The 16,296-nt window shown below is 35.5% G+C and overlaps 1 protein-coding gene across 1 annotated transcript in view; it reads left to right on the top strand.

Moving 5' to 3' along the window:
- The first annotated feature begins 459 nt into the window (after nucleotides 1–459).
- The window catches only part of LOC110455649 (membrane metallo-endopeptidase-like 1), a 41,473-nt gene continuing 25,636 nt past the window's right edge, over nucleotides 460–16,296 (top strand). The window contains exon 1 of the mRNA XM_021505895.1: nucleotides 460–1,365. Within this exon, the coding sequence (XP_021361570.1) occupies nucleotides 985–1,365 (381 nt within the window). The 5' untranslated portion in view covers nucleotides 460–984. The remainder of the gene's footprint in view (nucleotides 1,366–16,296) is intronic.

Genomic DNA, 16,296 nt, shown 5'->3' with positions numbered 1-16,296 from the left:
AAAATTCTTTTTATCTCGTTCAGGGACCAACACCTTGCTAATTGAATACCGGGAGCGAGCCACTAAGGACACTGGCACCAGTTAGGATGTGTGAGCGAACTTATTTTATTTGGTGTTTTATTAGCTATTACAGCCCGGACTGACCGTCCATCAAATGGACTGACCGTCCAGCAAATGGACTAAGTACATCATGTCATGTGCTGACCCGTGATGGACTTCTCAGTCGTCAGTAATTATAAAGCAGAAACACCCGACCGTTCTCCGGAATGGATGATTTACCTGAAAAATTATCGCCTAGAACTGAAGTTCCCATACAATTACAGCATCGATCTCCCGCAGTAAGATGCGGGCCTCATTGGTATTCACGTCGAATAATGGGCCTCGCACACAACTTACTATACATACGAGGTTGCTAACGAAGCCAGTCAAATCCTACGCCCTTTACGCATGGAGAGCGAACGGGAGAAGGCAGATATGCAGGAGCATAATGACATGTTCCGTTTTGTGTAGTTTTTACAACTTTAATACATTCCTAGTCGTTATTCATCAAGTTGGCCGATGTTGACATCTCATTTATATAATGCGTTGCTTAAAAACACATAACAAGGTGATGTCGTCCTGGGGCTAAAGACAAACAAGCCTTAGTTATATATTTAAGCTGTAATTCTATCCCCATTTCTGGGGGTTGTATCGATAGATATGACTTTTATCAGACTTTCTATAAATTCAATTTGATCTTATTCGATTTTACTCCAAGACTGTCTTACTGATGTCAAACGAAATAGGAATTTAAAATCTTGAAATGAGGAAATATTCAGGACGATATCCTTGCTTATCGGCTTAGGTAATTCGATTGTGTGGCAAGTATAGGTTTGTTACACTACAGCCAGACCGGAGATCGGGTGGAGTAATCTTGTTGTGTGTCAGGAATAACGTTACAAAAAATCCGGGAATATGTTACCTCGGAACTGACCACTGACAAGTATGCCCGCGGGTAGTCCGACGTCCGATAAATACGTGGTCTACACCGTGGATACGGAGGATAGTAGTTCCGGTCTAGAGGACGGACAAATTGTGTTCCGGGACCCGGACGGTATCAATGGGCTTAAAAGGATGCCGCTTCGCTCCCTGTCTTCCGACTCCTGGGGGACTTACTGGTCCAAAAGGGAGAAGTGTTGTTGTCTCTGGAACGTCTTCCTTATTCTCGTCGTCATCTGTCTTGCCATCGTCTTCATCGTCATGCATAAGACCCTAACGGACCAACAGTCGGAGCCGGACAATTCTAGTATGGTACATACAGCTTCCGGACATCCGGACGTGGCGGACAGACGCGTCACACCGGCACCTCTTGCCCCCAGGGAAACGGTAAGTCACCACTAACCTTACTAGTAGGCAATTGAATCAAATCGTATTTAGAATGAATGCTTTAATTTGATAACGGAGCCATTTTAAAAGTACAGCGTACGACAGCTGCCAAAACATATGCAGATGAGTTGGCTTTAACGGGGAAATTGAAAGAAGAACATCCAATTTAAATATTGTTTCTCCTAATCCTCCGGTTATCTTATACACTAGCGTTCGACTGAATCATATATCTGTCCGAGATAGGCCCGGGAGAAGCTCTGTTTTAGACGTTTTACTTGCTAGTGGTATACCATATATCGATCTTTGAAATTACAAACATTTGATTATACACTTGTATATGTTAAACTGTCAAGGAACACGACACTAGGCTGTCAGTTGCCAATCAAATATTGCCAATTTCATGTTTTGAGTTGCTCACCTTACTGCCTTCTATGGTAGAAACGCTTTCATGTTACAGCCATTTAAATAACTGAAAGTAGGAAAAAAGACTAAATTTGTGATATATGTATAAATATATATATATATATACGTACTGTATGTATAGTATGTATGAGCTGCAATAAGTTTATGAATAAATAGTTTTAAGGTTCAATATGGTATATATGGAGACTTATTTCATTATAAAGTGTATTAATCATCATTTCTTACAATAAGGTTACATAGAACAATTGATATGCTTGCACGTGTTTATTGTCTTAAAAGGCCCCTTATTATCTTTTTTTATGTACAAAATGTACGTTTGGAGACGTTTTTTCTAAAAGCTATCTTGTTAAGGTATAACAATCTATTCCCCCCTTTTACTAAACCAATTAATGTAAAGGTAATGTTTTCAATTATCAATAAATCAGAATTTGCATGTATACTACACCCAATAGTTTAACTTCAACTCGCTTAAGAAGGTGATTATGCAGCAATGGATAGCGATTGGGCCGATGTTGCTTTAGAGAGCAACTTGACGCACGCCAACTGCCAAACACTTCCTGGTAACTCGCGCAGGCTAATGGCAATGCAATTGCAACCCGAATTAAAGCGAGTAAACTAATCAAGGCCTTTGGTAGGGTTACCGATAGAACGTGTGAAGCACTCCAATGTCCATAGATGAGACGCCAATTAGAACAAACCATTTTCATTAAAATTAAAATGTCACATCTTTTAAGAAATTTACGAAATTAAACGAACTTGTTCCGTAGTTCGTTTAACGCCAATGTTTGGTGTGGCATTTTGTGATACATCATTTGCCATAACGAGGCTTTCCTTGAGGAACATCGTCACTCTGACCTTCAGCCTTAATTCTATTTGAAAGTCACGATTCTAACACGACGCTTAAGTGTCGCAGCAACTATCAACCTCCCTAAACCATTGTCGCAAAGACCATCAACTTTCCCCAACCATTACTGCCTTAGAACAATAACCGACTTGATGGATAGTCCTATTCGCTATTTAAAGTACGGGCGAGCGTGTAATGCCGTCTAACACAAAACGGAAATGTTGTAATTACTGGCTCAAGTATTTGTACATTGTTAAAGATCATTTATCATTCTGCTGTTGTACCTCACAAAACACAAAACACTGCGTGCGTTGTTGGTCTTAAATCCAGTGTTAAACATACATGAACGCTATAAACGGTTTCCTTTATTATTTAATTTCGCCGGCATGAACGTATGTAGTTGGTGTGATTAATTTGATGTCGTCAAATGTACAGTCATAAGNGGGCTGGGGCTGGGGGTATTTTAACGAATAGAAATATTACATTAACTTAAAAATAAAAAATAAAAAAAATGCTATTTGAGCTATCGACGAATGCTCGTATTTCTTACGAACAGACAGCCTGGCGTTTTAATTGCTGCGTAATATTTTGGTCATTGCTTGATTAACAAGTTAGATCCTTTCTTTCCCAATGCCAAACGTCCTGTTATAAAGGTAACCAGTATTTATATAATCATAGTGACAAAGGAAAGTATATTGAAACAGAAAGACTTTGAATGAACGTCTTTTGGAAATGTATTCAAGATATTTTACACAATTTATAATTAAACATTTTGTCTTAAAGTCCGTCAAAAGTCGTTATGTTTCTCGACTGCTAAAATCTTAAAACTATCAGTGTGAAACTATCTCTATCTTAGATGGCTTCAACATTTACTGATAGTTCGACCCTGTGTTTTAAAATTTAATATATCATTTCCTATTTTGCCTTCTTCAAGGAGGAATATTATGTTTTCTTGTTTAATACCTTTTCATTTGTTTGAGTGTCCGTATAGGTCCATACGGCCCGTGAGGTGAACGAGCTATGGTACCTATTATATTGATACTGAGTATTGTCTATTGATTTGAGTGATAATATTTGACGATACATTGTCATTATAGTTGATTTTATTGCAGGTTATCTTAATAATTTCATTTTGTATTATTCTGGTGTAACTTTCGTTCATGCTCCTGTCTTGAAATAACTAATTTGAGATTTGCTTTTGTTCTTGTGCGTGGTCGCTTTAATATGTAGATTATTTGGACTCCACATCAGAATATCATAGTCAACATATTTGATGAAAATAGATTCACCTTTAGAAACACACCAAAAATCATACTGTTTTATATCTTAAAACTTCTCATATTAGATAATTAGTTATTTACGATGTATCTTAATTTGTCAAATCAATACTTGTATACACAGTGTTAAACTAAGTCTGATATTCTCGTTTATGTCTATAAGAAAGCAAGTAAAAACAATAGCGGCTTAACTGACTGTGAACACAACTTTTTTTATTGTAACGCTATTTTCTTTTGGATGATATGATTTCTAGATTTCGGATTGCATTGTACATTTGTAGTTAAATAACCAGAAAAAAATGTTCAGTATAATTTTTACCGCGATATTGGTGACGGAGCGTCTCATCACTGCTTTAGTAAGAATTTAAATTGAAAAAGTATTTTCCTGTAAAATCGGAGGTGTTTTTCCTTATTTCATAAGGACAAAAACCTGTAACATTCTTTATAAGGTATTATGAAATGATTTCAAGCAACGTTGCAGAAAAATATAAATATGGTAATGATCGAAAATGACAGTAAGCGCAGTGATAATCTCCCTGCCTTATAATCAAGAGGAAAGGAGGTAGAACCCATGGGCGGTCGTGTTTTATACGTTAAAACTGTAAAATCAAAGTACGATCCAATATAACCATAAACTTAGTTTTAATACAAACACGTTGGAAATGTACAACACACCAGGCATTATGACACATCTTGATAGTTCGTTTATTGAAATATTAATAAGATATCATGGAATGTCAGTATGCTGTGTAGAAAATTCAAATTCACGATAACATTTAATTGGTATGAACTCAATCTTCTGTATCATATAAATCAATATAATTGAAACATAATTGTTGAATTAAGTATTCAAAGTTAACAAAACTAACCAGGGAAAGACACGTTACATCATAGTGATTGAAAAAGATGACTTTGTCAAAGCCTCAATTGCATTACTAAGTAGGAAATAAAATGAATGTTTCTCTTCATTTTGTTTTGGTGTTATTATGTTCTCTTCATGTTTTGATCGTGACTTTTCTTAGTTTGTCTTTGTGTAGTTTAAGCTATGACCTCTTTGATGTATTGTATATTGTACATCTAGTTATGATCTTATACAAACATACATACTCACATCAAGTAAGTAATCTCCGATACAAATATACATACTCACACCAAGTAAGTTTTCTCTAATACAAACATTTATACTCACATCAAGTAAGTATTTTCTGATACAAACATTCATACTCACATCAAGTTAGTATTCTCTGAAATAAACATTTAAACTCACACCAAGTAAGTTTTCTCTGATACAAACATTTATACCCACAGTGAGTAAGTTTTCTCTGATACAAACATTTAAACTCACACCAAGTAAGTTTTCTCTGATACAAACATTTATACCCACAGTAAGTAAGCTTTCTCTGATACAAACATTCATACTCACATCAAGTTGGTATTCTCTGATACAAACATTCATGCTCACATCAAGCAAGTATTCTCTGATGGAAATATACATGCCCCCATCAAGTTTTAGTTCTCTGATACAAACATTCATGATCACATCGAGTAAGTATTCTCTGATGGAAATATACATACTCACATCAAGTTTTAGTTCTCTGATACAAACATTCATGCTCACATCAAGTTTAAGTACTCTGATACAAACATTCAAACACACTTCAAGTAAGTTTTCTCTGATACAAACATTTATACACACACCAAGTTAGTATTCTCAGATACAAACATTCATGCTCACATCACGTAAGTATTCTCTGATACAAACATTCATACTCACATCAAGTTAGTATTCTCAGATACAAACATTCATGCTCACATCGAGTAAGTATTCTCTGATACAAACATTCATACTCACATCAAGTTAGTATTCTTAAATAGAAACATTCATGCTCACATCACGTAAATATTCTCTGATACAAACATTCATACTCACATCAAGTTAGTATTCTCAGATACAAACATTCATGCTCACATAGAGTAAGTATTCTCTGATACAAACATTCATGCTCACATCAAGTAAGTATTATCTGATACAAACATTCATGCTCACATCAAGTAAGTATTACCTGATACAAACATTCATACTCACATCAAGTTAGTATTCTCAGATACAAACATTCATGCTCACATAGAGCAAGTATTCTCTGATACAAACATTCATGCTCACATCAAGTTTTAGTTCTCTGATACAAACAATCATGCACACACCAGATTAGTATTCTCTGATAACATGCATACCCACATCGGGTAAGAATTCTTTGATACAAATATACATACTCACATCGGGTAAGAATTCTTCGATACAAATAAACATACTCACATCGCGTAAGAATTCTTTGATACAAATATACATACTCACATCAAGTAAGTATTCTCTGATACAAACATTCATGCTCACATCAAGTTTTAGTTCTCTGATACAAACAATCATGCACACACCAGATTAGTATTCTCTGATAACATGCATATCCACATCGGGTAAGAATTCTTTGATACAAATATACATACTCACATCAAGTAAGTATTCTCTGATACAAATATACATACTCACATCAAGTAAATATTCTCTGATACAAACAATCTTATTCGCATCACTAATAGTTTTAGTCTATATATAATCACAAATACTCCTAAGTTTATAATGTCTACCACAATCTCTAATACCAACACAATTAAAGTATTTTGATATAAGCATATATACATCATTTCCATACCTCCCCTTTTACAAACACATATACATATATCACCATGAGTAATCTGTCATCGTCATACGTACATTAGCGCAGCTAAAACACACTATGAGATATTCATACGTAATACTCAATACACTGTAAATACTGGTACAGAGAGACACTTGTTCCTGAAATATGGCACTGTTAGAAGATTCTGGTACAAAAATATACATTTATAATGTTCTCTACGGAAAACTTTAAATACGCACATCGTAATTACCTTGTATACATACTCAAGCTGCAACAGTCGATATTTTAATTTCTACTCAAGTTGGACTCAATGCAACTTTCGAATGTTTCCTGTTTCATTTGCCATTCGCAGTTTCTTAAAATTGTTCCAAGACCAACTCAATGTATCACCCCATGAAATCGACCAAAGCAAGACTTAATCCTTAAGTGAACTATGTTACTGAGATACTCATTCCAGTTACATTTAGTAGATTGTAGTACAAACATATACATACAAAGTACACTCTGGTGAACACTTTGTATACGCACATCGTAAGAATAGCCATACACACGACACAGCTAGAATAATACGTATACTCTACTCTATAAATGTTGAAGACACTTAACGATTTAGAACCCCTGTTGATACAATTGTGGGACGATTGGTGTTGTTGCTGTCTGTAGTATGTATTCTCCATTTATGTAAATTTGTGTCCTGTTCCTGAAAACCGTCTGAATTGTTTTTGAATACAGGATACATGTCTACGTGACAGATCATGTTTCGTCCTTGGATATTACTCATGCATGTCCTTACTCATTAAGTATACATCTGCCCTAATTTGTATGCTATGACGTATGTAACGGAAATCAATTTAAATAATACGGTTTAATCGTAGCTTGTGTCGGTGTATCGCTTTGCTGTTGATACACATAACACTCCAAGTTATCTAGGAGTAAACATTGCCTAGAAGCATTATTGTAATGTAGTACCAGTGATGTTATTCATTGGTCTTGTACAGCCCTGAATACCTTCATAGTCTAAATCAATTAAATTCTCAACTAGTTTGTAACAAATCAGTATACGTGAAACTTAAACATACATGTATAGTTCAATATTTAAATCCACTTTCACAAACGAATAAAGCCTGTATTCAGAAACCAACTTTTTGGAAGTTAATTAATTGGTATTTTTGTTCAGGTTTTCTCTTTACACAGGTGTAACTATTACCACATTATGGAATCGCAGTTTACGTGAAACTTAAACGTATGTATGTGTACCTAAAGTAAGAGAATCATTTTCTCATCTGAATAGAGTGAAACCTGTATTCAACGGCCACTTCCGGCTAGTCAGTAAAGTGGTCTCTTGTTAAAGTGGTCCCTTAATACAGGTTTATTGCGCTGTACATATTAATTTGGAGTTCATTTTACATACAACTGAAACATACATATGTGTTTGTTGTAACAAAGTCCACTTCCCGGTCTTAATATAGTAACACATCAGACACCCCTTTCATGCAGTAAATAAAGTGGTCTAATGTTACTGGTGGTCTCATAATACAGGTATTTTTGTCAATACATTGAACATATTAATTAGAGTTCAATTTACGTACATCGTGAACATACATATGTGTATGCAGTTTAACTACATCCACTTCCCCATCTGTATAAAGTAAAACCTGTTTTCAGCTAGCACTGTTTTCAGGTAGTAAATAAAGTATTCTCGTGTTAGATGTGGTCTTTGATCAAGGTTCACTTTTACTGCACCATACACATAAGTGAGCATTCAGTTTATGTGAAAATACAATGTATATATCGACGGCTGTTACAGAAACCCATTTCCCCATCTGTATACAGTAAGAATTGTATTCAAATACCTCTCTTTAGGCTCTTAGCACAGTGGTCTCATGTTTCATGTGGTTTCTGAAAACAGGTTCTACGTTGAACTAAAACCCAAATCTGAGCCTGCAGAAGCAGAGACCCGTTTACCCCAAAGGACGACTTGTATTCAGAGACCACTTTCTAGAACTCAATGGAGTGGTCACTTGTTGCAAGCGGTCTCATGATACAGGTTAATGTATTGTTGCACTATGCATATTAACGGTAGTCAGGTTTACGTGAAATTAGAACGTACACAATGTCATGTGACTGTAATCAATAAAATTCTTTTTTTCCTCGTCTAAATAAAAGTGGAACCTGTATTTAAGGGCCATTCTCGGGAAGTTGTTAGGTAGGTCTGTTGTTGTGGTGGTCTCTCAGTACAGGTTTAATAATAACTGCATTATGTGTATTTAAGGAAGCTTAGTTCGGTTTAATTCCCGATACTTCAAACAATTAAAGTATATATTGGTTAAGTATATACATTGTATAATTATAATGAGTGTGTTTAGTGGTCGTTAACATGGTATCTCTTTCAAGAGTCTCATCATATAAATCTTTCCTTTTGTTCATGACTTTATGCATCCTCGATACTCCAGGAGTTATGCTCACTTTCGCTCTCTCAATACCTGGAATATGTCATAGCGAAATCGAAGGCTAAGTGTGCGCCACCTTGTGGATGAGACAATAAGACAAGTTTGATCCTTTGATATAAATCAAAAGAATCTCGCGATCGTATAACGGTACAATTGACTGGCTTTGAAGTTGGAGGTCGCTCCTCTCTAATCTCTTAAGGCCAGGTATCGGCCTAGCAATTAATCATATTTTTTTTTACCCGAGACCAAACAAATAACTAGCTGCGTGCCTTCAATTTTTCTATGAGTTATCCCAGGGTGCAGAGAGCGAAAGTAGGCGAAATCCCTGGAGTATCGAGTATAAGGTTTATATTTTGATTTTTAATTCTAATTACGGTTTTTTTGCCACCTCACTTTTTTCTAATGATTTTTTTCTTCATGTTTATCAAGAGATATACTTATTGAAGGTGGCATCTTAATACAGATAAAGAAAATTGCCGTAAAGAACTTAGGGGCAATGGGAAGTGTTCAAACTGGTTTCTTAACACAAATGATCTCTTATAGTGAAGGTGGTCCCTCAAGCAGATATGATTGTACCATAGTTTAAGTTTGCTAAACTGGTTCATTATATACAAGAGAACGTTGTTATTTTCTCAGTGAAACATTGCTTTTAGAATAAAGTGAAATTTAAGACATAACTATCTTAAAGAGGGATTATGTTCTGTGTTTCAATTACAATATATTCACGTGAGCTTTCCAGTGATACAATTGCTTCTGACTTGTCGGCGTAGAAAAGCTCGCTTTTATATATCTGTATTGCATTTGCGGTAAAGTGGAGCTGTGTATGGCTAATTAAAACGTAGTAAACGCACCGCACCAGTTGTTGTCCGGCTACGTGTTAAACCATTTCCTAGATGGAAGACAAAAATAATTGCGTTACCCATTGCCATTAAATCTAATTTGGTCAACAGCCGCGTCTTAACGTTGCACAAATAGCACCTCTTCCAGTTATGGCTTGTGAAATCACCAAACTGCTGACGTAATGGATCTGGCAGGCTATACGTGTCACTTTTGGACATGTTTGGGACAATTTACATCATGGCCGCTTTCGCTTGTCGCATTCCAAACGATAGGACTGGAATGGTTCGTTTGTAAAATAGAGACGTACCTGGCGATTTGATGTTGCCTTTTGACGAACCTTGGCAAAGACTTTTTATATGTAAAAATAGTAATGACCTATTGAAAATGGAAACAATTTTAGTCGTGAACAGGAAGAATGAGAAGATATTGATAAAATGTTTATATGCAGTCGCTTGCATTACAGTGCGTAAGAGTTTTATCAATCACATAAAAGGTACAAACAAGATGTTTTAAATAACTGTATTTTGCTTCACTTCTGCGTATTCCTATTGATTTTTTTATCACTCTCATCGTTATAGTTGGAATGTATGTTCATGGTTATAGGAACTTGATATTGAAATAATGTCTTGAATGTGCCAGTATGATATAAGTTGTATTATTTTAAACTATCATCGTAGCAACTAACAAACGGAAAATAAGTCATTTTGTATACAGTTGACAATATCACATACAATTTACACACAATATACATAGCATTCCACATCAGGATTTGCTCATTGCATGAGTTTTACACGATAAGGTCAGCTTTGCATTTTACGCGGAAATGCAAAAACTATGTATTTTACATGTTACCATGATAGATAGTATTTTGAATCTACAATGCAAGTTACCATGGATACAAAATGACATTGACTACTACTCTTCCACCTTTTACGTTATTTACGTTTCTTTGTCTGGTGAACATTTCTATAAAACACGTGTTCCTGAACCTTGGTGTTTTTTTCTTCATGTAGTAAGAGACCCAAAGATAAACATTTATTAAAAGATTGTGTACCACTTTTATGACTTGGTGGTTTCTTGTATCAGACGGTTTGTCTAGAAATTTAAATATCTTACAATGTGCTTTTTGAAGATATTGATTTCGCTTTGCCATTGATATGTTGTTTTTAAGATGTACATGTGTAGTAAACAGCAATATATTTAGATTGCCAGAACCTCTCTTTCAATTTTAATATTTTGTGAGCACTAAAGAAAAGAAAATTGATCTACCAGCTCGATTGCAATTTTTGGACCTCTACATTTTCGTGTCCTTTTTGTTATTTATTTTTTATGTTTATATGCACTTTGCGATGGTCCTTGAATGGCCCAACTATCAAATTTCAATTTTTTAGTTGTAGCGAAGACAAACTCCAATCAATATGCAAAATGCAACACTTTAAAACTATAAGATGCGTATCGATATTATTTACACTTATTAGTAATACAAACAACTTGATTGTAAACGAATCCCTGGCGGTACCATCTGGCCCAAAACCATTGATGAAAGTAAGTTGATCAAGGTTCGTTCGTTATTGTTGTAAAAGGAATAAACTGATACATGTGGTACACAATATTATGTAATACATACCAATGGGTGATTCATCTTGGATCTAAAATACAGATAGATGGTACAACACTACAATGCAAACAATACAGTAAACAAGATGATACAAGACTACCATACAGTTAACTAATTTGGGAATAGAAAATGATCTTATCTAAGAATCGGTATTAGGCTGATCGTGAAATCCTCTGTGAAACTCTCTAATTGTTTCAATGTATAAAATGTATGACACCGATCTTTATGTACCACTTTACTTTTACTTTTTCATGAGAAATTTTACAATCGTAAACGATTGGCTGTATCAATGGCTATTTTTAGTAACCCAAATTTAGTTTCTGTACTTTTCCCCATTTCTTGTCAGTTGCCATTTTCATTTACTATATCCAAGTATAGATTCCCCGATCAGACGTTAAACGGTATAGGGTCACCGACATGACCTCGTGGGTTTCACCGAGTTCTCCGGTTTCCTCTCACATTAAAACTCCTCACATCCGGGCCAACAACAGTGATGAATATAAGTTAAATTCCTTGTTTCATAATTGTTGCAATTAAAGTTTATTTACACAGAAAATGTTTTTTGATTCTGATTGCACGTACCACTTATGATGTCCATTTTTTTTAAAAAAGAACAAAATTTAAAGCGTAGCGGTAGATACAAAAAAGTCATAATTCATATGCAAAGGCATAGGTCTAAAACAAAATACCAAGTGGCTTAAATTTTACAAAGAAAACTGTGAGAGAAAAAAAATGAATTTAAACAGGAATGGTTTTCACCTTGCAATACAAATGCATATGCACAGTTTGCACGCACGCAGGCGCGCGTGATTCAATCGTTTAACTTGTATACGAGGGGCAATGTCCTTGAATCAGATTAGGAAACCACCAATTACAGGCAAGAAGGTATTTCTTGAAACGTTTTCCCACAGTCGTCACAAGATAAACACATTCGCACTGTCGAGACGACCCGTACTTGGACACTTTACGAACCGCTAGCCCCGATGTATGGCCAAGTACCTGATGACGCCCGCTAAGCAATGGTTCCCAAAAGAAATAGATAGCAACGAACTAGCCCTGTGTACATGCAGATTAACATGAAATGGAGATGTACACTGATCTTATAATCAAGTATGTGTATCTCTCCATAGAGAACATACTATAAACTCCATTTCTGTTGGCCATAGCAAATTACCAACATTGTATTCGCGTTTTTGTTCTAGACAACAATTAACTATTTGTGAATTGCTTTTCATTTTCCTTCATACGTAAAGTTTTCGGGATATTACGATCGAGCATGAACAGCCATGTATATCTGCCCTAGTGTTGCCTGTCGGGTCGACATTATGGCCAGGAGGAAAGGATAGGAGAAATTTGGACCCCAAGGGGACGAACGATACGTGCTCGGACAGACAGACACGCACATAGCGGGCGGACATGTAATTAAACGGGCCGAGGGTCAGACAAACGTTAAATGTATGGTAGTGTAATTCTTGTTAGACTCCGCACAATGTCCTGTAAGAATACATATAGAGTTACACAAATGTATCTACTGTCGTTTACGCCATATATATTGTGTTGTCTTAAAGAGTCAACATAGCAATCACAAAAACAGAAAAACGCGATATTGTGTATTGTTGTTTGGACGACAATATCACGCATATTTAATATCAAGTGTGCGAATACCATGTCGGATAATGACCTGCACACGTCAACGACGTGTTTAACGCAATTTAATACGGAGATAATAGTAAATAATGTCTATCCAGTCTAGTACTTGTTATAATATACATATAGCTTTGTGTCTCCCGTTACCCTCAAACATAATGGTAAGGCATGGATAACTTTTAAGCCTTTTTTTATATTGAGCAGTTATATTTATCCAGGTCAACACACATCTTTCATAAGTTTGTATCATAGAAAAACTGTGATTTTTTTTTTCATTAAACACGATTGAAAAATTAGAATATCAAGAAAAAAGTGCCCCATTTTCGAGACAGCATTGTCACTATACAATTGTAGTGACATTAAAAAAAGAATATTAACCTCCTGTTTCTAAAAATAATATCACCGAGTAAGTATCACAAGGTACTACATGTAACCTCCACGTGATTATAGTTCAACCAATGAGGATGTAGGAAACATTCTGTATCTATTTTTTTGTCAAATTATCTAATATAGGCCTTTCTTAATGCAAAAGGATTTTCAAACCGGGTTAATACCCCCACACTTCAAAACATTCAAATATGCATGGATATTATATATTTAAGGGTTCGTCAATATTGTCATTGTACAGTACGCTTAACTGTCAATAATAGAAAGTGTTACCCTGATGATCTTTTTAGGCCCCGATGTATGACGTAACCTTGATGGTCACATGTAGTGGCACCTGTCAGGAATATCAAGTGCTACTCTGGTTTTACACGATATCTTTAAGAATTGAAGATCTTGTTAGGGAAAAAACGTGACATGGTTTTAGTTCGTATTTTTACAAACACATACATGTCAAAGTATTTTTCAGAAGTTCAGTATTTTCAACAAGAAATTTGATAAATATTGATACTGTATCTCAAAACATATTGTATTTTTTTATTGTCCTTTCTATAAAAAGAACAAGGATTAAAGTCACTCGTAACATTCCTATGTCAAGTGTAAAAGGATTTTTGCTACCTTGTAATCCTTCCACACACTAGGGATTTTGTGCTTCTTATACACGAGCCGTATACGTGCAAATGCTGACACGTATTCTCGGAAAAGCAACAACTGACAACCGACCCTGAAAATGTCTAATGGTTCAGAAAGTTGAAAATCATAAGACTGAACAAACGTCCACTCATTCATGGCGTCAAACGTAAGATTCAGCAGTCTGAGACACCTGAACTCCCATTAGAATCAAAGTATCCTTCAGTTCTTACCAATAGTTGTCACAAAGTGATGGCTTTATTGTGAAACATGATGTCATCATATGTACGATTCAACAATGATCAGACAGCCCAAACATTTACTTCTGCTGTGTCAGTATATCCGAAAATATTTTGCGGCATTTCCTGGAATTAAATATGGATGACGGCCTAAGTATAGTTGTCAAATGTCGGTGTTCGGTATCCCATTTTTGGCGTAACATCATGGCTGCTCTTTGGATCAAGGCGTCGTGCTGCCTCTTAATACCTTAAAGATATTACAATATCAGAAATGCGACCTACCGGCAAAACTTTTACGATAGTTGTATATGTGAACCTGCCCAATAGCCGCCATAGTCAAACTTGGGTAAACCGATTATATTCAGCATATGTATCGGACATTTATAGTTTTCTATTATAGGAAACCTTCCCGTCTGGTCTAAAAATGGAACTAACAAAAATGCTTGAAGAGTTCCGGAACATTTGTTGAAATACAGCAAAAAGGAAAAGTTGCATGAAAAAATAGACTTTTTATGTTACAAATGTTGTCTACTGCAGATACGTTTCTTAACCTAGTATTTCATGTACACATAATACATTTCAGCAATAAGGGTTTAGCTGTAAAAACATTCTTTACATGAAACTAAATTGTCTGAGCCTAAACTTTGTACACTGTAACACTTCGTATGCGTAAAACATTGACTTTTTTCATTGACGTTTTACAATGATAACTTGGTTTTATTACGATTAGATTATTGTTTCACAGTTCTTATTATAAACATACTTCAGCATTGCATAATACGGTTTTTATGTGTTTCTAGAAAATCTGTTTTCATGTTTCACTCCAAGATGATGAAACAGAAATAGGGCTACAAACTGTTGAAACTTAGTAGGTCTGACATTTAGATTCCTCTGTCTATCTGTATCAGGTCCGCCCCTTAGACAGCTAGTGATGGGTAATAGGGAACAGTGGAGGTGGTGATATCTTTGTTTTACACTCCACAATCAATATAGGGGAAATCACCGAGAGATACGAAAGGAAAGTCGGGTTATGGAAGTCGGGTCGCCAGGGGATAACAAAACATCCATGTTTTATGAAGAGAAGTTGGGGGCTATATGTTGTAAGATAAAGACGCCCGAGTTAATTGGTACCTGATCGGTAGTGAGCGGCTCCTCCGTGCAATCGCCGGTCACTTTTATTTTATTACTTCCCTAGTATCTTTAAACGAAACATGTGAACCTAAGCCGTTATCGATTTGTTTCACAATCTGTTAATTCAAACCAAGCATTCCATTTATAATATTCAAATCTCATAAATAGCAATCCGTCTGTATCTTAAACTGATTCGCGAGTGTCACCATCACAAATTTTAAAGGTGCACGTGACCTTTGCCATACAACTAGAGCCCACGATACATACCGGTATTTGTCCAGATCGATATCCTTCATCCAATATACGTTAAACACAAAACCAGGCTGGGAATACCACGGTCTTACGCTCATCTGATGAGGGTTGACTCCTAAATTATTTATCGTCTTTGCACATAAATATTTATGTAACATAAACTGATCTACAGGCCACAATGTTATTTATTTATACAAAACTGTGTTGTTATTTTACAAGGCCATTTGACATCAATGTGTTTAATGCAAGTATGGAAGTATGGAAGTGTAGTGCTAATAGTCGTTGCTAAGGTATATATGCGTAGTGCTATATGCATAGGTCACAGAATTTGTGATTAATATGTTGTGCTTAAATAAGAGAAATCACTAACCCAGTGTGTGTAAGGAACATCATTAAGGACCAATTAAGCTGTCCTTGACGAGATGATATTCTTTATAACAACTTCATAACCGATAAAGTATAGTAACCTTCTCAAAAATATTTTAGCACCGGGCGCT

This window comes from Mizuhopecten yessoensis, unplaced genomic scaffold, assembly GCF_002113885.1.
Source record: "Mizuhopecten yessoensis strain PY_sf001 unplaced genomic scaffold, ASM211388v2 scaffold8361, whole genome shotgun sequence".
NCBI classification, from domain to species: Eukaryota; Metazoa; Mollusca; class Bivalvia; order Pectinida; family Pectinidae; genus Mizuhopecten; species Mizuhopecten yessoensis.
The sequence above is the reverse complement of the archived record's forward strand: the minus strand, read 5'-3'. Positions and strand labels throughout refer to the sequence as shown.